Source organism: Camelus ferus, chromosome 20 (assembly GCF_009834535.1).
Source record: "Camelus ferus isolate YT-003-E chromosome 20, BCGSAC_Cfer_1.0, whole genome shotgun sequence".
Lineage (NCBI taxonomy): Eukaryota > Metazoa > Chordata > Mammalia > Artiodactyla > Camelidae > Camelus > Camelus ferus.
Genome location: NC_045715.1, coordinates 18,091,114 through 18,112,779, shown reverse-complemented (window position 1 = coordinate 18,112,779; position 21,666 = coordinate 18,091,114). Strand labels below are relative to the sequence as shown.

At 39.8% G+C, this 21,666-nt stretch overlaps 2 protein-coding genes, 7 non-coding genes and 1 pseudogene across 9 annotated transcripts; 9 read left to right on the top strand and 1 right to left on the bottom strand.

Annotated features, from left to right (window-relative positions):
• Positions 1–916, top strand: part of LOC102515517 — a 1,042-nt pseudogene extending 126 nt beyond the window's left edge.
• A 1,574-nt stretch (positions 917–2,490) lies between these two features.
• On the top strand, positions 2,491–2,561 carry TRNAG-GCC. The gene has a single exon. It is a non-coding gene; the product is annotated as a tRNA-Gly (tRNA).
• A 361-nt stretch (positions 2,562–2,922) lies between these two features.
• TRNAM-CAU lies at positions 2,923–2,994 on the top strand. Its single transcript has one exon. It is a non-coding gene; the product is annotated as a tRNA-Met (tRNA).
• Positions 2,995–3,493: 499 nt separating this feature from the next.
• On the top strand, positions 3,494–3,575 carry TRNAS-UGA. Its single transcript has one exon. It is a non-coding gene; the product is annotated as a tRNA-Ser (tRNA).
• A 1,121-nt stretch (positions 3,576–4,696) lies between these two features.
• Positions 4,697–4,768, top strand: TRNAQ-UUG. Its single transcript has one exon. It is a non-coding gene; the product is annotated as a tRNA-Gln (tRNA).
• Positions 4,769–5,247: 479 nt separating this feature from the next.
• TRNAQ-UUG lies at positions 5,248–5,319 on the top strand. The gene has a single exon. It is a non-coding gene; the product is annotated as a tRNA-Gln (tRNA).
• Positions 5,320–9,735: 4,416 nt separating this feature from the next.
• TRNAS-GCU lies at positions 9,736–9,817 on the top strand. The gene has a single exon. It is a non-coding gene; the product is annotated as a tRNA-Ser (tRNA).
• Positions 9,818–16,520: 6,703 nt separating this feature from the next.
• TRNAM-CAU lies at positions 16,521–16,592 on the bottom strand. Its single transcript has one exon. It is a non-coding gene; the product is annotated as a tRNA-Met (tRNA).
• An 820-nt stretch (positions 16,593–17,412) lies between these two features.
• Positions 17,413–18,444, top strand: LOC102521077 (histone H4). Its single transcript, XM_032463428.1, has one exon. The coding sequence runs from the start codon at positions 17,487–17,489 to the stop codon at positions 17,796–17,798; it is 312 nt and encodes a 103-aa protein (XP_032319319.1). The 5' UTR covers positions 17,413–17,486; the 3' UTR covers positions 17,799–18,444.
• Positions 18,445–21,115: 2,671 nt separating this feature from the next.
• Positions 21,116–21,653, top strand: LOC102521565 (histone H2A type 1). Its single transcript, XM_006182165.3, has one exon. The coding sequence runs from the start codon at positions 21,198–21,200 to the stop codon at positions 21,588–21,590; it is 393 nt and encodes a 130-aa protein (XP_006182227.1). The 5' UTR covers positions 21,116–21,197; the 3' UTR covers positions 21,591–21,653.
• The last annotated feature ends 13 nt before the right edge of the window (positions 21,654–21,666 follow it).

Sequence of the window (21,666 nt, the reverse complement as noted above, 5' to 3'; positions counted from 1 at the left end):
TATGTGGGTACAAATGAAACAAAGCAAAAAGACATAACTGTTCAAAAATGGTGATAAAAAATGGTCATAAAATTGTTTATTGCAGTCAAATTATTTCTGATGAAAAAGCTTAAAGAAGTAACACATAAAAAGAAAGCTAGTGTCTTGAAAAACATAGCTGAAAAACTCACAGAAGAAGACAACTAGGGTAGTCCCTGCAACAGAGAACCATGAAGATGAAACAAAGAGGTAAGAAAGTTGTGATAAAGACCATTCATGGCGCCGGCTTCATTGTCTCAATAGATAAAAATGATGTTGGGTCCAGAGAGCTCCCTGAAATAGACACCAACCTCAAAAGCAGTTTCAAGACAATTGTTGAGGTACCAAGTGATGAAGAGAGACTGAAAGCATTTGCTCCCATTCAGGAAAGGATGACTTTTGTGCATTTTGCTAATGATGAATGTGATTATGGCATTTGGCTTGAGTGGGGAATGATCTCTTTTTTCTATAGTTTACACTATTTTCATAAAATTGCTAGCCACCTTTTACCTCTTGTATGTAATCTATGGAAGAGGAACCTCTTCCCAGAGATTATTGAAGATTATCTGGCACATAGAAGTCAAGAGAATATAGACCAACTTAGAGCACTGGCATTCAACTTGTGATTTTTATTTGGTTTTTAAGGAAGACAGAAGAGCAAATTGATGGAAACATTACAAAAAGAAGCAGAAGAAGAGAAGAAGAAGGAGAAAATTCTCCAGCCCCAAGTAAGCAGATGTCTGCAACTCTTGTCAACATCTTGTTTGCAACCTTGTAAGAGATTGCCACCTGGGTAAACCACTCCTGAATTCCAGACCCACAGAAAATATGAGATAGTAATTGTTTGTTGCTTTAAGCCACTAAGTTTTAGGCACAGCAATAGATAATGAATACAATGTTTAACCTCAAAATCATCTCCTAGCTGGGTCTACCAATCCTAAAACTTATCCCGATCCTTATTCAACCCTAACCAAGTTCCCACTTTGACTCACCAAAACAATTCAGATTGTGAAAATCTCAGTAAATAGCTCAATTTTGCTCTTTCCCCTCTGAGACACTATTAAGACTCATGAGATAGTGTTCTCTCTTGTCCAATAAACTCAGCTTTGTTCTTTCAATGAGGTTTTTGGTGACATTTTAAGAGGGTAGCATTTGAAAAATGGTAAATAAAATAAAAGGAAATAGAGTGCACAGTATAAAATTATTTTTATATCACACACAAAGAATACACTTTAGATATTTGTTCTAAAATAGCGCACACTATGCAATCGATTCAGTACAACTAACCTGAGCACTAACTCTGTGCATTATTCTGAAGATTTCTGTTTATAATGGAAGTAAGGTACAACTTCTGACTTTCAGTGGTTCATTAAAAAGTTCCATGAAGTAAAAATCAGTAGCTAATATTTATCTGGTGGTTTTATACTTTTTTTTCAAGGTTTTAGTAGGCATCATTTTTAGTTAACTTTATGGTTCTTAGAGGAATATAAGTCAACCACTGTAGGCTCCATTTACATATAAGAAATTAAGAACTAACAAATAAGGCCAAGTTATTGATATCTCTCCTATGTCCAGTTATTTGTTATTCTTTTGCTAGAATTTGGAGAAACCTAATTTATGGCCCAAATTCTTTCTTTAAGATCAACATTAATAAGCTCTTAATTTGCTAAAAGTCATCCTGCTATTCTTCCCCTTCAAAGCATCCTAATCATAGCTGCCAAATAAATACTCAGCTTCTCTATTCTGAAGAAGAGCTGAAGAGATAGAAACGAGAGTGAAAAACCTCCAGGCTTTCATGTACTTTATAATAGAAGCTATCTGAATCCACTACTTTCCTAAAGCCCAAACTCAAGACTCATTTCAGTAGAGATTATTTTCATTGATGTCAGTGGTTTTCTCTGTGTTGGATTTTTCTCCAAAACAACAAAAAAGTTCTGAAAAAACAGAGACGATAACTCATTCATTTCCAGGCCTCGTTTGACTTTTGGTTTCAAAGTGCCACAATGACCTCAGCTACTGGTGACAATACCCTTCTTACCAAACTTGGGTCTCCGTAAACAGAATGACAATGGAAAGTCTTTTTTCCAAAATGAAGTACTTGATGTTTGAAACTTGAATTGAGCACTTTGGGTTAGTAATTAACCGCATTGGCTTTCCTCCTAAACGAGAGATTTTTTAGAAAGTGTTTTCATTAAAGATTTAAATTGAGAGGGGGATGGAGAAAAACATTTTTATATGTCACCTATTTACAGGTGTTTTTCACTTTCAAACGGCTCCAAAGCGTCACATTATCTGCAGTTAGCTACCTTCTAGTTCACAGGGTTCCCCAGAATATTTAGAGATAATCTTTTATTTAATTTGATTTGAGAAAATCTTAGGGAAAAAACATCCATCTTTGCTGGTTTACTAACAATTTAGGAACCATGTTATTATAACTAGATGTAGATAAGTAGAGGGCAAGGCGTATACCGAGCATTGGTGGTTCAGTGGTAGAATTCTCGCCTGCCACGCGGGAGGCCCGGGTTCGATTCCCGGCCAATGCAAGCAGTTATCTTTCTTCCCCTTTTTGCGGGGTAAAACGTTTTCTCTGAAAAATCACAAACAAGAATTATTTTAAGGTAATTATGCTTCTGGTATCCGAGTATGGCTGAGAGAAGCCACAGTTAATCACCCTTTTACAATGTCACCTTTATAAAGGAAATTCCGATCTCAACTGATAGAAGTCTTTCGGAGGCGAATTCTAAGTCGGTAGTGTCTGGTGGAGTGTAGCCATTTATGGACATAAATGTAGTCTTTCTACTCTTCGAAGCAGCGTAGAAAGATATTCGTAGATTAATTTCTCAGAGTTAATAATTGCCAAAAATTTTAACCTTGAAATAATGTAAAAAATTTCGCCAACATGCGAGCAGAGTGGCGCAGCGGAAGCGTGCTGGGCCCATAACCCAGAGGTCGATGGATCGAAACCATCCTCTGCTATGTGTGTGTGTGTGTGTTGGTTTTTTTTTTTTTTTCCCCCTTTTCCCCCCCTTGATTGAAACTCCCTTTTACAGAATGGGCTAGAAGAAAGTTTACTGCAGACTACCACATAGAGATTGTGAACCAATTCTGGGTGTGTAAGAATCCCTAAGGCAGTTTGTTAGAAATACTTATTTCCCGTTTTTAACGGAGGTAAATCTTATTACGTCTGGTAAATCTTATTCATTACGTCTACTATAATTTGATCCGTCAAGTTTGGGGACCACAACACCTCTCAGGGATTGGAATGTGACAGTCGTTATGGTTTTTGGTATCTAATAGGCCCGACGAAGAGTTACAATTTATAGTGACGCCTGTAATCAACATCTCAATCTTCAAATTGTTGATCTTTCTACCATGATAACAGGCATCCCTGAGCAGTTATTAAAATGAAAGGACGGTTGTAACAGGAAAGATATTATTCCTCATGGGACTATATCTTGAGTTGTTAAACAGGCATGTAGTCGTGGCCGAGTGGTTAAGGCGATGGACTTGAAATCCATTGGGGTTTCCCCGCGCAGGTTCGAATCCTGCCGGCTACGAAGGTACGTTTTCTTTCCAGGTACTTCACCTTCCTGGACCAACCGCGGAAACTAAAACATCAAGAGTATACGCTGTTTTCTTTATCCTTACCTTCTTCCATAAAATTGGAATCAGGTAATTCTAGTGCTTTACTATAACTGTATTACAGAAAATCTTTGAAAATGACTTTGGGTAAACACTAGGGATTTCTGAGACCATTATAAATACCTTGAAAAAGTGCTCAGGCATTAATTCATTTTGAATTGCTATCTCCCTATCTGAACTTCAGCTCAGGTCTGATTTCTGAAAACTCGCCTGCTTCTATCTTCCCCGCTTGATGTTCTTCCAAGAATTTAGCTACATCCAGTGCATGACTACTCTACTCATGAGTATTTTGATGTTTGGAATTAATATCTCAAACAGAAATTTTCAGTATTTCCTCCTTCTAGAGCCCTCTTATCATTCCTCTTAAGAAGCCAGATTGTAGAGAGGAAGCATCAGTTAAAGAATTTTCAAAACTGTTTTCAGATGTTGGCTAAATTTTATTTAAAAAAAAAAAACTGTTTTGCTTGCTAAAACTTTCTATCACTACACATGCAGTATATGCAACATAAATTAAATATAACAAAAATTCATCTTGTATTAAACTTGCAATCTATCCATCAGGAAATGAAGTTAAGCAAAAAGAAGGATGTAAAAATACTTAAAAAGGAAAAAAAATTCTTAGTCCTGAAATTACCAATAACTTCCCATCTTATATTAAACTTTTTTTTCTTCTTGAGTTTTCTATTCACACATGTCCTAGAGGATTTTTAAGTGTTGACACTTTCTTCTACAAACCCATATATAGACAAACATTCACGGCCCAGGTTAGGAATTCAGTAAATGCAGTTTTCGTTTTGCAAGGATTGCCAGCACTCAAATCCTGCAGGGGTCCTGAGAAAAATTACAAACAAAGTGAGCTCTGTTCGTCTTCGTACTGTGGAGCATTTTTGTTGCCTCACGGGATTCAGGGAACTGAGCCCTTCTTCGCTCATTCAAGACAAAACTCATTCCAATGACGCGCATATGACACACTCAAGACAAGGTCCCAAAATCTTGCCAGGGAGAAAGTGTATTGTCTGGAAAACGCACGTGTCTCGGCCCCATGGTGTAATGGTTAGCACTCTGGACTTTGAATCCAGCGATCCGAGTTCAAGTCTCGGTGGGACCTACGACTGTTTTAGTGTCCTCCATTCGCGTCTCTTAAATCACCGTGGTACCTCGAGGAGGCTACAGACAGGCATCTTAGCATTTGAGCTGCCCAACACCCAGTTCCCATCAGCAACGAGAACAGCATACCCCACGCTTTCCTCTGGGATTTCACATCTGGCCCTTCCTTCGTTGAATCAGAGCCCACTCAGATATTTGTAAATTTAGATTATTGTCTGCGTGACTTTTCGCGGTTCCCATCCCGGACCTCAGTTCTGGGTTCGAGTTCCATTAGTTTCTAACCCACACCGGGTCCAGAGATTTTCGTAGTGCCTGGGAGCCCTGGTTGTCGCGTGGAGCCTCTGCTGTCTATACATCAGATTCTCAATATTTAAAAACCGAAAATTATAGTTCACAAAATACTTGGTATGCTGGGTTCTTCAATGAATTTTCATAAAAATTCCACCAAACAAACAAACAAACAAAAAGAGCATTCTTGGTGGCCCCATGGTGTAATGGTTAGCACTCTGGACTTTGAATCCAGTGATCCGAGTTCAAATCTCGGTGGGACCTACTTAAGTTTTTGGTGGCCTGTTTTCCTCAAATCGACAATGTATACTGTTTTATGGATATAACCTTCCCACTCATGCTTTCTCCTTCTGGAAGGTAACTCTTCTCGGTCTCTTGAAAAGTATCCTCTTTGTATCATCTTTGGGTCTTTGTGGAATACTATCCACTCTCTTGACATCTACACTTCCCTGGATTTCCTAAAGTCAGCCCTGTTGTTTGCGTGTTCAGGGTCTTAACAGATCATGTGTCAGAGGCCCCTCTTGCAAATCTTTTTTTCTCTGAAGCCCTCTTAAAACATCGGCCTGATGCAAGAATATTCATAAGAACTGTAGTAGAAGGTAGACAGTTTCTCATGACAGGATCCGAGTTAGCACTGTGGACTCTGAATCCAGCAATTTGAGTCCAAATCTCTTTGGGACCTTAGCAACATCTTACTAATTTTCCCTCTGTGGTTCTCTTAAAGCGTTAAGCCAGATGTACACATCTGGCTGCAGGCACTGTCAGTTACTTCGAAATCAACACCTAAAGCAACATAGAGCCACTGGCCAACAGAAATTATCTCTGACTACCTACCTCCAGAATTCTAGCCCTTCTCTCCCTTACCCGTGATGTCCCTTTTTTTTCCTTTTTGCCCAGAGTTCCTCCAGTTCTGTGAAGTTAGAATCCTGGCTCCGGTGATAAAGAGTTTATATTTTATGATCCCTGCAACTCAAGTCCTTCCTTTCCTGGAGCCTGCTTAGAGTGCTCCAGTGGCTTCCAAACACTAACATTGTCTTGAAAAAGTTCCTACTACACAGTGTTACCCTTGTTCAGTATGTCTTAGTACATTAGAGACGGTTCTAACTCCTTTAGCTTATGTGTTGTCTGCATTATTTTGGGGAATAACTGACATTTTAGGAGTGTACATCAGTCTTTCAGTAGAGATCCAACTTTAAGACCCTCATAATGTAATGGTTAGCACCTGGAATTCAAATCTCAGTGGGTCTGTCTCAATTTTGGTGACCTTGCCCTCACATCTTCCTGAACCAGGAATACACTCTGATATATAGACACTCCTGTAGACTTGCATTTCTCCTCCTCCATCAACATCCAGCTCTTTGGTCTTTCCTCTGGATGCTGAAAATTGCCCTCTCCCCAACATCCTCATGTCTTGCTAGAATATCTCCTCTCGATGCTTATTTTTTCTTTGCCTAGAGCCTGCCTGAAGTCGGTCAGATCCTCATAAGTTAATTTTTTGCTTAGGTTATTAAGAGTTCATATGTCAGAGGCCCCACCTGTGACTCTTCTCTGGAGCTCAGGCAAATGCTCTATAGGCTAATCTGAACCAAGACATGAAAATGTCCAAACCATAGAGTGATACCCTCGCTAACATTGTCATCTGAGATCTTCCATTGTCTCCATATAGGAGGCTCTCTCTTACTGTTTCTTAGATTGAGTCTGTGCCCAAACATTTTAAAGATCAATGAACAGATACATTAGCATACACGTCCTTCCTTGAAGGTTTGTAATACCCAGGTCTTATGGTGTGATGGTTAACCCTCTGGTCTCTGAATACAGTAATCACAGCTGTCAGTGGGACTCTAAACGACTTCTGCTGACTTTCTCGCCACAGTTTCAACATGTATCCTCCAGTGCTATCCGTGACAGCAAAAGAAGAGCCCCCATGAATGCCTCTGGCTTCTTAAAATTGTTCCAGAAAAAGTCCTGCAAACTTCTTCCTGCCTAGTAAGTCCCAGTTATGGTAATGTTTTAGAATCTCTGTTAGTTTCCTATTGCTGCTATAGCAAGTTACCACAAATTTAGTGGCTTACAACAAAAAAGATTTATTTTCTTACAGTTCTGGAGATCAGAAGTCTAAAATCAAGGTGTCAGCAGGGCTGTGTTCCTTCTGGAGACTTCAGGGAAGGATCTGTTTCCTTGTCTTTTTCAGCTTCTAGTGGCCTCTTCCTTCTGTGTGTCACCTCTTGTTTCTGCAGTCACATTTCCTACTATTGAATCTGATCTTCCTTTGGGTCCACTTGGATAATCCAGGATAATCTCCCCATCTCCAAATCCTCAATTTAATCGTATCTGAAAAATCTTTTACCATGTAAGGTAACATATTTTTAGATTCCACATACAAATGAAATCATATAGTATTTGTCTTTCTCTAGTTGATTTATTTCATTTAGCATAATACTCTCAAAGTCCACATTGTCATGAATGGAAGGATTTCCTTCTTTCTCCTGGCTGAATACTATTCCATTGTATGTATATTTACCACATTTTCTTTATTCATCCGTTGACAGAACTTAGGTTATTTCCATAGCTTGGCTATTGTGAATAATGCTGCAATAAACATGGGAATGCAGATATCTTTTTAATATCTTGTTTTTATTTCTTTTGGATAAATGCCCACAAGTGGAATTGCTGGATCATACTGTAATTTTATTTTTAACTTTTTGAGATCCCTTCATATTGTTTTCCTTAGTGACTACACCAATTTACATTCCCATCAACAGTGAACAGGGGTTCCCTTTCCTCCACATCCTCACCAACACTTGTTATCTCGTCTTTTTGATGATAGCCATTCCAACAGATATGAGGTGATATCACATTGTGGTTTTGATTTGCATTTCCCTGATGATTAGTGATGCTGAGCATCTTTTCATATGCCAGTTGGCTATTTGGATGTTTTCTTTGGAGAAATGTCTATTCGGTTCCACTGTCTATTTTAAAATCAGATTGTTTTTGGTTTTCTTACTGAGTTGTATGAGTTCTTTATATATTTTGAATATTAACCCCTTATATGATATATGGTTTGCAAATATTTTCTTCCATTCCATAGGTTGTCTTTTTATTTTGTTGATGGTTTCTTTTGCTGTGCAGAAGGTTTTAGTTTGATGTAGTCCAACTTGTTGATTTTTTTTCTTTTGTTGTTTGTATTTTTGGTGTCAGATTAAAAAAAAAAACCATTGCCAAGGTTAATGTCAAGGAGCTTTTGCCCTATGTTTTCTTTTTGGACTTTTACAGTTTCAGGTCTTATGTTTAGGTTTTTAATGCATTTTCAGTTAATTTTTGTGAGTGGTGTGAGACAGAGGTCCAATTTCATTTTTCTGTATACTCTTATCCAGTTTCCCCAACACCATTTATTGAGGATATTGTTCTTCCCTACTGGGAATATTTTTTGGCTCCCTTGTTAAATATTAATTGACCATATAGGTGGGAGTTTATTTCTGGACTCTGTATTCTATTCTATTGGTCTGTGTCTATTTTTAATGCCTATGTCATACTGTTTTGAGTACTATAACTTTGTAGTGTAGTTTGAAATCAGGCAGGGTGATGCCTCCAGCTTTGTTTTTTTTTTTTTTTTTTTTTTTTTTTCCTCAGAATTGCTTTGACTATTCAGGGTCTTTTGTAGTTCCAAACAAATTTTAGGATTTTTTTTCCTATTTGTTAAAAACTGCCATTGGAATTTTGATGGAGATTGCTCAAATCCATAGATGGCTTTGAGTAGTATGGATATTTTAACAATATTAATTCTTCTGCTCCATGGTCATGGGATAGCTTTCCATTTGTTTGTGTCTTCTTCAATTCCTTTCATCTAAGTCTTGTAATTTTCATTGTACCACTCTTTCACTTTTTTGATTAAATTTCTTCCTAAGTATTTTATTGCTTTTGATTTTATTGTAAATGGGGTTACTTTACTTCTTTTTAAGATATTTCATCACTAGTGTATAGGAATGCAACTGATTTCTGTATATTGATTTTATATCCTACAACTTTACTAAATTTGTTGGTTAGTTTCAAAAGGTTTTTGGTTGAGTCTTTAGTATTTTCTACATATGAGATCATATCCATCTGCAAATTAAGACTGTTTTATTTCTTTCTTTCTTATTTGGATGCTTTTTATTTTCTATCTTGTCTTATTGCTCTTGCTAAGACTTCCATTACTATGCCGAATAAGAGTGGTGTGAGTAGACACCCTTGTCTAATTCTTGATCTTAAAGGAAAGGTGTTAATGTCTCATATGGAGAATACTCCTCCTGCTGAGGAGTTATATAAATATAACTAGTTTAATGATGGCTTAAGATACATAGTTGAAAAGAAATGACATAATTCAACTTGATTTTTAAAACAAGAGCAGTCACTAAGTCCATTCTTCTCTGTTAGGTTCTCTCATTTTCCCTTAGTAAGAATATTTTGTAATTTTCTTCAGATCCACATCTTTGGCCGGCTCTCCTCCCTCCCCGGACTGTAGTCTCTTCCTTGTCTTTACTCCCTTTAACAAAGTAAGAGGGCCGTTTGTAGAAAGCAAAGACTTTGTCTTCATTAGTGAAAAACAACAACGATGAGAACAAAATAATAATACGATTTGCTAAGCAGAACATAATAGAAAGAAAAGAGACATAATACTTATCCAGACTACTTTCTATCAGCGACGAGGTGGCCGAGTGGTTAAGGCGATGGACTGCTAATCCGTTGTGCTCTGCACGCGTGGGTTCGAATCCCATCCTCGTCGTCTACACTGCAGGGTGACAGTAAGGTTTCAACCTGCTTGTTGGTAGCTGTTGTACTGTAGGCAGTTGATGGGGCGAATGATTGCTGTTAACACACATCTTCAGCCCATTTTATAGAGGAATTAGGAGGTTTGCGTCATATCACATGTATGGGAGAGTTAAAAATCTAACTCTGCTGCATCTGCCCAGGCACAGGTGTGCTCACCTGTTCTCCAGCTTCTCCATCTTTATCAAGAACTCAGATTTTGGACCCTCTGCCTTCCTCTATGCGTTTTGAGTCAACTAGTCTTCCGCCTCCCTCCTGCCTGTGTTCCAGGAGTGGTGGCAAATTACACGCCACTAGGGAGTAGTTATTCTACACTGTACTCAACCCCTTGCTGTAGCTTACTGTAAGGTGAAAACAGGGGGCAGGTGAGATTTTTATGGGATTATGTGCTAAAATTCAGATCTAAGAGGCAGAAGATGATCAAAGAAGGAAGAAACAGAGTCTGGAGCACTTGGAAAAGACCCTTGTTTATTCATCTAAAATACAAAGAGGAGAATGATGCCTTCATTTGAGGATTCACGGAAGGGACTGTAAAGACTATCTCTTTGAAAATCCACGGCCCGCACCCCCGCTCCCACCCCGCCCATCACCTGTCTTTATTTTACAGATGACAAAACTGAGGTAGAGACCAGACAAATTAATTGTTAAAAAAATTATATAACCAATTTTTCCTTACTAAGGTTCCTGGAAACCAAGTTCTTTTAGATCAAGTGGTTAAGATGATAAAAGTCTTTCCAACATGTTCCAATCCCGTGATTGGGATTGTGAATTTTAATACCTGGAAAATCCTTCTGAAGTATGCTTGTCATAGGCCAGCAAATCTCCCAAAGGTTTGGAGGATGGAGACCTATGAAGTAAGATTTTGAAACAATATCTGTTTTTGAATTTTACCTAATAATATATGGCTTTTGTGGTATATGTGGTTCAAAGAGGATTTACAAACTTTGACCCTTTAATCTTGAAAATAGGCTCAGGAGATGATGATCCAGATTGGAAGCTGAAGTGGATTCTTAAGGAATTATGTGATATGCTGTTTAGATTTTACATTTTCTCCAAAAAAGAACCAGAGGTAATTTGATGCCTGATTAGTCTTCCCCTTCTTGCCCCTCCATCCTCACTTTACCTTATTTGAGAATAAGGTTGTAGGGGTACCACCCTTTTATAGCTTTGTCTTTCATCTTTCCACACTGTAAATATTCAACAGGTATTTATAAAATAATCACAGGCATTGTGTGTGTGTGTGTGTGTGAGAGAGAGTGAGAGAGAGAAGATCAAAACTTCGTCCAGGTAGAATATACCTAGGGTGTTTGTCACTTCTTTTAACACATCAAAGGATGATTTGAAATGTGCTAATCTCCTGTTCCAAATTTGGGAGGTAGATTGAGACAATTTTGCCCCTGTTCCTCACCTCTTTTAAACCCAAAGGGTCTGTTTTTTTTTTTTTTTTCTTAAATACCAAAGAGAGAAGGAAAGTGCAATACATTAAGTAGAAAAGAGCTAAGCCTCTTGGTTCTTTCTTTACAATATATTCACAGAATCAGTTTCTCAACACTTCCACTGCTGCCACTGCAGTTCAGGCCATCATGAGCCAGCCTCCCACTCTCCTCTCTCACTCCTCTCTCCTTGCTCTGCTACAACCTATCCTCAAGCTAGCAGCCAGCATGATTCTGCTAAAAGGTACATCAAATGATGTCACTCACTGCTCTGAATTTTCCCACCCTCCACTCCCCTTCCACTCAATGTAATTAAATTTGGCTTATAAGAGGTGGGAAGGGCTAAATTAGGAGTTAGAGATTTGCAAATATTAACTACTTATATAAAAATAGATAAATAAATTTATTCTGTAAAGCCCAAGGAATTATATTCACTATCTTGTAGTAACCTATAATGAAAAAGAATATGAAAATGAATATATGTAAGTATATGTATGACTGAATCATTATGCTGTACACAAGAAATTGGCACATTGTTACTGACACATTGTAACTGACTATACTTCAATTAAAAAAATTGGCTTTCACACTGAGTGCAAAGGCCCAGGGGCACTTGTTATTCCCTCTTCCTGGAACTCTTCTCCAATCTTTCCTTGGTTCAAATCCTCACCTCTTTTGATCAAATATCACTTCCACTGGAATTTACCTGACCACTGCTCCCTATCCCCTTCCCTTGCTTGCTTTTTCCCATAGCACCTACTACCTTTTTTTTTATTAAACACCTAGTATATACCAGGCAGTATTTCAAGTGAAATAAAAGAGAAACATATCACTTATATTATTAATGTCTAACTTTTAGTAGATACTTAACAAGTAAGTGAATTCTAATAATGGAAAGTAGTATAATAAAGTTTGATATTTGTCTACTAATGAGTAGTGAACCACACTTCTGGAGGCCTTGTAAATCAGAAATCCTTTTTTGTAGGACTATTGGCAATTTATATCAAAAGCTTTAAATATACATACTCTTTAACTCAGAAATTCTACTGCAGCAATTTTATCCCAAGGAAATAGGACATATGCAAATAGATACCTGCTATAGGAATATACAAACAGTACTCTTTATAAGAATAAATACCAGTAACGGCAGAAATGTATAATCAGTTAAGGGATGGGTCACATGCACTATGTTACTCCTAAATAATAGAAGACCACCAGACCATGTTAAATTATATAAAAGAAGTCACAATGGAAAATAAATAGAATTGCTAAATAAAAATTAAAAACTGTCACTTGGCCCAAAGCAGCTCCTATCTAAACAAAAATATAGCATGTTAAAATACAGAAAACTGGAAAAATCTTTTACTCTTCTGACATGCAGAGGCTGTCTTCAACTTTTTGACCATCTCCTTTTAACTTGGCTAAGTGATGGATAAACGGGAGATGTTATGTAAAAGTTAACTGCCTCTATCTCTGGGGAAACAAAGAGGTAATTATTACATGTTTTAATATTCATTGCTTTGACCTAGCAAAAGCACTAATGACCTCCATGGGATCTGAACCCAACATTTGCATCTATCTGAAATCAAACACCGTATGTTCACCAGGACGTCAGTAATTAGAAATTAAGTTTTCTTCATCCTAAATTATTATTAAATTCAGTTATTTAGGCACACAAAAAATGTTTTTGTATATTTCGAGCAGCTATCTTCTCTGCCTTCCTGTTTGCATACACACTCTGAAAACATCTGGGCTCTTTTAATGGCCTTAACATTCTGCTTTGTAATTTAGGTTTGAACATGAGTTCTCATTCTTTTGATGGCAACAAAACCAAAGGAAAAGAGAAAGTTAGGATGGAAAAGATAGGGAAGGAGTGAAAACCAGTGACAGACTTTACTCCAGCAGCAACTGGAACTCAGACTAGAAGAGAAATGTGAAGAAGACGTTGTGGCCTTGGGGGAAGCCATCAGGAAGAAGCAGCAGCAGGTTTCCCCCTGTGCTGTTCACTGGGGCCTCAGTTACAGAGAGCTCGGCTTACAGGGCAGAATTCCCTTTTCAAAGAGGCTCAACACAAGCCCAGCCTGTGAAGCTGAAAGTCCGGCACTCAAATCCAAATTTGGGGAGAACTTGAGACCCCCCCAAATTATTAGAAGGGCTTATTTCAGTTTTGAATTTCAGCCACTCTTCATCCCTGACACCGTTCTCCCAAGCTTTTGAGAATAACCTTTTAAAAATAGACCAGGAAGAAAAGGGTTTGGAAAACACATGACATTGAACCTCCTACATAGCAATTACTACAGAAGCGCAAAAAAAAAAAACAGCTGCTAACCACGAAGAAATTCGAACTCTCAGTCTTCTGATTCGAAGTCAGACGCTTTATCCGTTAGGTCACATGGTCCCTGAGAGTGGCATTTTGCTGAGACACTTAGACAGTATAATGAAAGTATTGTGAGCTTTCTGACCTCGTCCTGAGTTGTGAAAGTCACATCATGACAAAAAGGCAGTGGCCTCCACGCCTTCCGCGCTTTTCGTCATTAGAAAAATGGAAACTCTAGATTACCAGGGTTATCTGGGGCGAAGAGGGTAAGAATCGATAATTATTTCGGTCTTGCTGGATATGGGTACTCCATCGAGAGAAGTCATTTACTGTACGACCTTCTAGCAGAGAAACTGAAGTTCGTGGCAACTAAAGAATGCCAAAAGATTGCATATTGCCTGCATCGAGGGTTATTTTTGAATAAAGAGAACTCAGAGGGTCTTCCTTATTAATACTCACACTGACCATTTTCAAACACTAGGCATTTGGGATGCCTACTTGGACAGTTGTCAGGGAAACCGCACCCCGAAGGCAGTCTTACTATATATACATATATGGCAGTATCTACATGATTGTCTTTCTTGTCACCTGGCAGGGATATCTGCAGGCCCCTAGGCATAACAATTTCCCCCTTTCCCATGGTCTTCTGGTATTTTCCCAGATTATCATAATGTGACATCAAAGCACTTTGTCACGATATATCTCTATCTGTTTGAAGAAGAGAATATTTTTCTTGGTGTTTCTCAGGGTTTTCAAGAAGTCCAGGGCCATTACTATTATTTGAGGCTCCCATATATTAAAATATAAATACTGCAGTAGAATTACAAAAAATTTAACTGTAACAAATTTTACATTTGATAGATGAATCAACATAAAAACCTGCTGCAATAAAATCATTTTATCGTCAAAACATTTATAATGTTCCATAGAGGGCTTGGCCCAATAACGTGATATAGATTTAAAGTTATATTTTGGAAGTCTTCTTTCAAACTTGTCAGTGAATCTCTGTCTGTGATCTCATGCACATTGTTTGAAGATAATGTCAACAGTCTTCACATTAGTCATTTCCTGATTTTTCCTAAATCCCAGACCCTGGGAGCATTGGCCCTCCTGGCTCATTTGTGATAGGTGTAGGATTTTCTTGACTAATAAATTAGAATCTTCTGGAGTACAGAAATGGGTCCTTTCACATGGGCTTTCTTTCCTGCCTACAGAATAACATCTGGCAAATAGTATGAGCTCAGTATAAATATGCTGAATTTCTCATAAACATATATTTTTGATTTTTTGCATTTATCTTTAAGTTGGAGATTATGTAACAAAAAGATCCTTCTATCCTGGAAATACTTGAATACGGAGTTGTTCTCTCCTTTTTTTCATGGAAGCAAGAAGATGGTGGCTAAACCATCATGGGTAGTGTTGGTGGAAGTGGTGAGAAGTGGTTGAATTCTGGATATGTTTTGAAGGGTCTGCTGATTGGATTGAGGGTATGAGAGAAATAGGGAAGTCATATTCATCTCCACAATTTTTTGTGGTAACAACAAAGTTTCCATTTACTGAGATGGGGACCACTGCAGGAGGAGTGCTTTGAGGGTGGAGTGTGTGTGGTTAGGGTGAGAAGTTCTGTTTGGACATGTTAAGTTTGAGTTGTGCACTAAACATCCATGTGGGGATGACCAGTTTGGAGTGGTCAATTTAAGATTACACACACACACACACACACACACACACACACACACACTCATATATATGGTTATATCTCCAGCCTGTGGGAGACTTCATCTTTCAGAAGATCATCATCGAGCAAACCCAGCCAAAATAATTTTTGAGCATGACTGGTGTTTTGCTTTCCATGACTTTCCCCCTCAAGCAAAAAAGATCAACTGTGTCATCCCTGAAGATGGAGGACAAGAAAGCCTTCTCTAGTATTTGCTTGTGCATATCTTTTTCCTGTTGTGTCTGCACTTTTTCCTTTGTTGTAATAAATCCTAACTTTGGGTATATGTTGATTCATGTGAATCCTTCCAGTGAATCACCAACTACTGGGTGGTCATGGGGTTACTGGAAATAACTATCATTTTTCCCTTGGTCCCATTGCACTTAGTATACAATCTTTTTAAAGAAATATCTGTATTACACATACTTGTGTGTACCTTATACATGTATATACATCTTTACATATTTACTTGCTTAAAGGCGTGTCTATACTGTACTCTACTTAATGCCTTTTCTTACCGCCTAGCACAGTACCTAACACATAAATATTTGAATGTTAATCCTTTCTGAGAGAGGAAAATATAAAACAGTCCACATGTATACTTTAGAAAATGAGCATAGAGAATAATTCTGTTAGACTGTAAATGAAGGTAGAGACACATTTACCAGCAGTGGTTGAAGTGGTTTTCCCCGGTCAGAGTACATTTGTGGCCACCCAAACTCTGCACTGTCTCAAACTGCTACTTATTTATTCCAAAGAGTAAATCTCTTGTAGTTGCAAAGAATCTGCGTCAAGATGGTCTAAATTTCTTGTTGGTCACCTTAACCACATGGTCATAATTACCCAAGAAGTAGTGCTTTACGAATTATGTTATAGAAGGAACTATAACTCAGTATCTTGGCTTCCACCCTTGCCTTCAATTTATTTCAGCATTTTCCCTGCTTCATAGGGCCACGAGAAATGTCATAATAACTGGTGACAACAATAGCACGGTCATCTTGGCAGCCAAGAAATCCGGTTTATTATGAGAGGACAAATTAGTTAATGAATGTAAATAGTTCCACTTTTATTTTCAGGAAATTATTTTGATTCCAGAAACTTTTTCTTTTTAAAGGCTCCATTTTATTTTATTTTCTTATTGTGAGACAAACCAACAAAATTTTAACTACAGAAGTTAGGAAAACACATAACTTAGCAGAGGATGGTTTCGATCCATCGACCTCTGGGTTATGGGCCCAGCACGCTTCCGCTGCGCCACTCTGCTCTGTAGCAAGCACCTTCTACTAGTAATACTCTTAACTTTGGTCGGAGGCGATTTACTAAGCCTCTAGAGAAGTCTACGGGAGGTCACCTATTTATTTCAATATTTTGACTACAAGTTGCCAAATCTCTGGAATAATGTCCCTACTAGAACCAGAGAAAACAAAACGAAGAGTAGAAAAATAAACATTAACACTGTTAAGTTACCAGGCACAGGGGTGAGGGATGGATAGATAAGTGAGAGTTACATGTTGTAATAAACATAAGGAAAAGAAAACAAACGAGACAGGAAAGGAACTCGGGCTTCCGCGCAGCGAGCGAGAATTCTACCACAATCATTAACCAACCATGTACTCGCCTTCGGGAAGAAAACCCTTTTGGTCAGATTTTCCTTGGCTTGGTGACGGAAAGGGTGAAGTATTGTAGTTTTTGAGCTTCTTAGGATGGGGGTTTGGGTTGAAGGAACTTTACTGCAGGCAGCAGAAATGCTGGAGGCACTGTAAAGGCGAGTGCAAAGTTGGCTTCCGCATTTCAACGAAAGTTGCTGCAGTTCTAGTCGTGAGGGCCAAATCTCCTGTGCAATCATCACAAAGCATCCCAAGTAGCAAAAGATAATAAATAAGAAATGTTAATTTTTGTAGTCTGATGCAGTTGTAAAAAAAAAAGGTCCGAAAATTTCCATTTAGGCTGGAGAGGCTTCTGCAGAAGACACACTAGGTGGGCGGGGACTACGTCGTCGTGACGTCACCCAGAACTAGGGTCGCAAGGGGAGGGGCTGGCGGGCTAAATGAAAGTGCCCGCGAGCGCGCTTTCAGTTCTCAATTCGGTCCGAAATCCACGCATATAAAGGTAATTGCCTGCGAGACTCTGTCTGTTGAGTTCTTTGAGCAGCATTACCATGTCTGGGCGCGGTAAAGGAGGTAAAGGTCTTGGAAAGGGGGGTGCTAAGCGCCACCGCAAAGTTCTGCGAGATAACATCCAGGGCATTACTAAGCCTGCCATCCGGCGCCTGGCCCGGCGTGGTGGTGTGAAGCGCATCTCCGGCCTCATTTACGAGGAGACCCGCGGGGTGCTGAAGGTGTTCCTGGAGAACGTGATCCGGGACGCCGTCACGTACACTGAGCACGCCAAGCGCAAGACGGTCACGGCCATGGATGTGGTCTACGCGCTCAAGCGCCAGGGCCGTACTCTCTACGGCTTTGGTGGTTAAGTCTCTTGTTTTCAGCAGTCTTTAACACTTTTCACCAAAGGCCCTTTTCAGGGCCGCCCACAACTTTCGGTAAAGGAGCCTAACACTTAATCCTTACAGTGGTTTTTTTCTAGGACCCTACTTTTCTTTTTTTTGTCGCCAAAGGGTAACGTTAAATCGCAGTTTATGTTCTAGAAAGGTGAGTATCTCAGCTTGAGGTATCTTGCTGCAGTGTGGTTTTAGGTATAGTCTTGCGCACTATAACACTTAACGTGGCAGTGAAAAGGCTTGTGTGTGCTATCTGCCCCAGAAAGATTTACTCCAGGTTAGGAATGTATGCAGCGTTCTCGAATACCGGAAAGACTGGCTTAAACTGCCGGCGATGTAGCGACTGGAGGCTGCTTTTCCCCCGCCTTTCTTACATGCTCAAGATGGCGGCGAAGGCGGGGAACAAAGGGCACCCGCGGCGGGAACCTACGGCCGGAAGAGGCGAGCTCGAGTGGGGCGGGTCGTTCCCCTGGGCAGGAGCGCGCTCCTGTGCTCGTGTGGCGTGACGCTGCTGCTCGGCTCTGCCGACCAACACACTTGTACCAAAGGCACTGGGGGAAAAATGAAAATTTATACGCGGGGAGACCCCTATATTCTGACTTCCTCTAATGAGCGTTTAAAAAAGTGGTTAGTGTATGTTAACATTAATGCTAGCTGAACTTAACAGTTAAGTAAGCTGTACACTCAATATTTTACGTCACATTAAGTATGCACTATTAAAATAGTTCAATAGTTCCCATATAATCACTCAAACTAAAACCAAATTCCCTAACTTCTAATAACTCAGTTCAGATGAACAGATGTTTGTTATGCTGCAAATGTCATCTTAGATACCTGGTTTGCTAAGTGGAGGGTCCAATCATGCCTTTGGCTCTGTCTCATGTCTCAATCTACAAGTTTTGTCTTCCTCGATTACACTTATTTTTTAGACATTGATTTGCTGTAGACCTGGCCTGCAGACTATCTTCGTCTCATTTGTTTCCGAATGGGTCATTATCCTTGACTCCTGTACCCTGTATGCCCTGCAAGGTAGAAGTGATTTTTTTCAGACTTAAATGAAATGAAATGTTAATTTTCTTGTCGAGGAACGGTTTAAAGATTTTTATGTAAATACTACTGTACCACATCAGGAGCACTTGATGTCAGGCTTATCCAGATTCAAGATGATGGATCCAGCACTGGCCTAGAGTTACTTACTGGTTTCCTCGTAAAATCAGTTTTCCTCCTTGTGGCCTGCAACTAATTTGTAGGGTGATACTTTGATAGCCAGAAGGCAGTGGAGTCATTTGGAATCTTGTCTGTTTTAAAGATACAGACTCCAGTGCTTAAATATGAAATGAATCATGTTACTGGAGCTAAGGTATCAATTTGAGGAGATGAATTCATATGAGGGTATTAACAAACAAAACAAAGCACATAGCATGTGCCAGGCACTGCTTGATGCTATAGAATTATAGCAGTGAACATTTGAATATGTCTGTATTCTTGGAACTTTTATTTGTCAGGGTAGGGAAACAAACAAAACAGGTAAATAAAACATGGTGTGTCAGATGGTGCTATGAAATCCAATGAAGCTGGGGAAGGCATTAGTGTGGGGAGGAAGGAGGTGATATTTTAAATGATATGGTAATAGCAAGCTTATAAGTGATGAGGGGAAAACAGATTGAGAAAGTGAAGTTCCTAATAGAAGACCAAGAAGGAAAGCCTAGAGGTAGCAAGTAATTATTGTGGTTGAGCAGATGGAGGGCAAGAGGGTGTGGAGGAAAAGGAAAAGAGGTCTGAGAGGCAAGTGGAGGTGAGTAGTTCCTGTATAACCTTCCTTATAACCCAACACATCTATTAAAGAGGTACCACTAGTCCTGGTGAGACATGAAAAGATCCCTGGAAAATAAGCCACACGTTGCTTGAATTGGCCAAAGCAGGGAAGTCTTATAGTCACAGGCACTAGTTTGTCCTCAAAACGGTTCAGGGGAAGATGATTTTAAAAGAGGGGCTTAGATTGTTAAAAGGGGTTTGGAATGTTGGTCACCCTGCCAGACAAAGAAATCCTAGTTGGTGTCAAATGCTACTGGCTTTGAGGCCTACTTTACTTCATTCAAAGCCTCAGGATTCTGAAATTCCAAAGTGGGCAGGACCAAGGGCACCTTCCAAGCACTTCAACCAGAGGCTTTAGCAACAGCTACTATTTTGGAGGCACTTTCTTTGTGCAGACAACGTCCTAAGTGCTTTACCTGTGTTCTATTGATCACCCCAGCAATGCCATACAGTTGCTAATTATTATTCCCATTTCAGAGGTAAGGAAATGCTCACAGGGTTTAAGCAATTTCCCCCAATCTAACATTCAGGACTGTATCATATCCTGGAGGGTTGCCCCTTAAAAAATGCTTATGGATTTCATGAACACATGGTATTAAAATGTATTTAAAATCAACTTTGAAGAGCAAGAAAGGAGTGCCTTAATTATACGTGGGGTTTAGGGAATTTTCTTCAAGCATCACTATAACGTGTACTCGTTTGATGTTCACAAAAATCTGTGTAGGTGTAGGGAGGAAAATCTTCCTTTCGAGGTTCTTTGGCTGACCCATTTGATGATTAACAGGAGGAAAAACAAGGTAGCAACATGTATACCTCCTGTATACCCTGGAGATACCCAGCAAACTGAGGACATCTACGAAATAGCTGAAGCCACCGCCTTAAATACCATCTTCAACTAAAGACAAAAGGTGCTGGGGGTGGGGAGTCAGTTGTAGAAGGTAACCATGAGAAGCACAGTTCATATGGGTAAGGTTATTATACAGATGTAAATTGTGACTTTTCCACAGATGAGACAACTTAGCCATCCTCTTCCAGGTTCATCGAGACGCTGGAGGTTTCCCTGATGAATCTCTTACAAAGTAACTTCCTATTGTTTTCAGAGCTTGTGTCATAAAAATAACCAGAGCCCTTTTTCGGGGCTGGAGCCGACTTAGCTGGTTCAGGCATTATAAGACCGAACTACCACCACAAAAAGAACACTGGTAAAATACAACCACAAGCACATAGCCTTAGTATTTATTTGGCCTATATGCAAATTACGGATGGCAGAATTACGTTCTCTGATTGGCCTTCTCAGCACCCTAACCTCTGATAGGCTGTTATCTATTCCATACTCTCATTGGCTCTTTCCTTCGCTCACCCTTACGTAATTTGACCTTTCAACTACAGACTTCCTATGTAAATTAGAAGCGTTTAGACCTGGCTTTTGATTGGCTGAAATTTGGGTTCGGCCAATAGCACAGGCTGTTTTACCAAACCGCCGCAGTGTATAATAGTCTAGTTTCTTACGTTTTGTAACGTTTTCTTGGATTTTTAACCTGTCTGTGCTATTTCATTATGTCTGGTCGTGGAAAACAGGGCGGCAAGGCTCGCGCCAAGGCTAAGACCCGCTCCTCGCGGGCCGGGCTCCAGTTCCCCGTGGGTCGGGTTCACCGCCTGCTCCGCAAGGGCAACTACGCCGAGCGGGTTGGGGCCGGCGCGCCTGTGTACCTGGCGGCGGTGCTGGAGTACCTGACGGCCGAGATCCTGGAGCTGGCGGGCAACGCGGCCCGCGACAACAAGAAGACGCGCATCATCCCTCGCCACTTGCAGCTGGCCATCCGCAATGACGAAGAACTCAACAAGCTGCTGGGCAAAGTCACCATCGCCCAGGGTGGTGTCCTGCCCAACATCCAGGCCGTGCTGCTGCCCAAGAAGACTGAGAGCCACCACAAAGCTAAGGGCAAGTGAATTTACCTAAATATCGTGCGTGCAGCTACAACCTTATACCCAAAGGCTCTTTTCAGAGCCATCCATGTTTTCACAT

Coding starts and splice junctions, on each gene's coding strand:
- LOC102521077 (XM_032463428.1), top strand. CDS start 17,487: ATGTCTGGGCGCGGTAAAGGAGGTAAAGGTCTTGGAAAGGGGGGTGCT.
- LOC102521565 (XM_006182165.3), top strand. CDS start 21,198: ATGTCTGGTCGTGGAAAACAGGGCGGCAAGGCTCGCGCCAAGGCTAAG.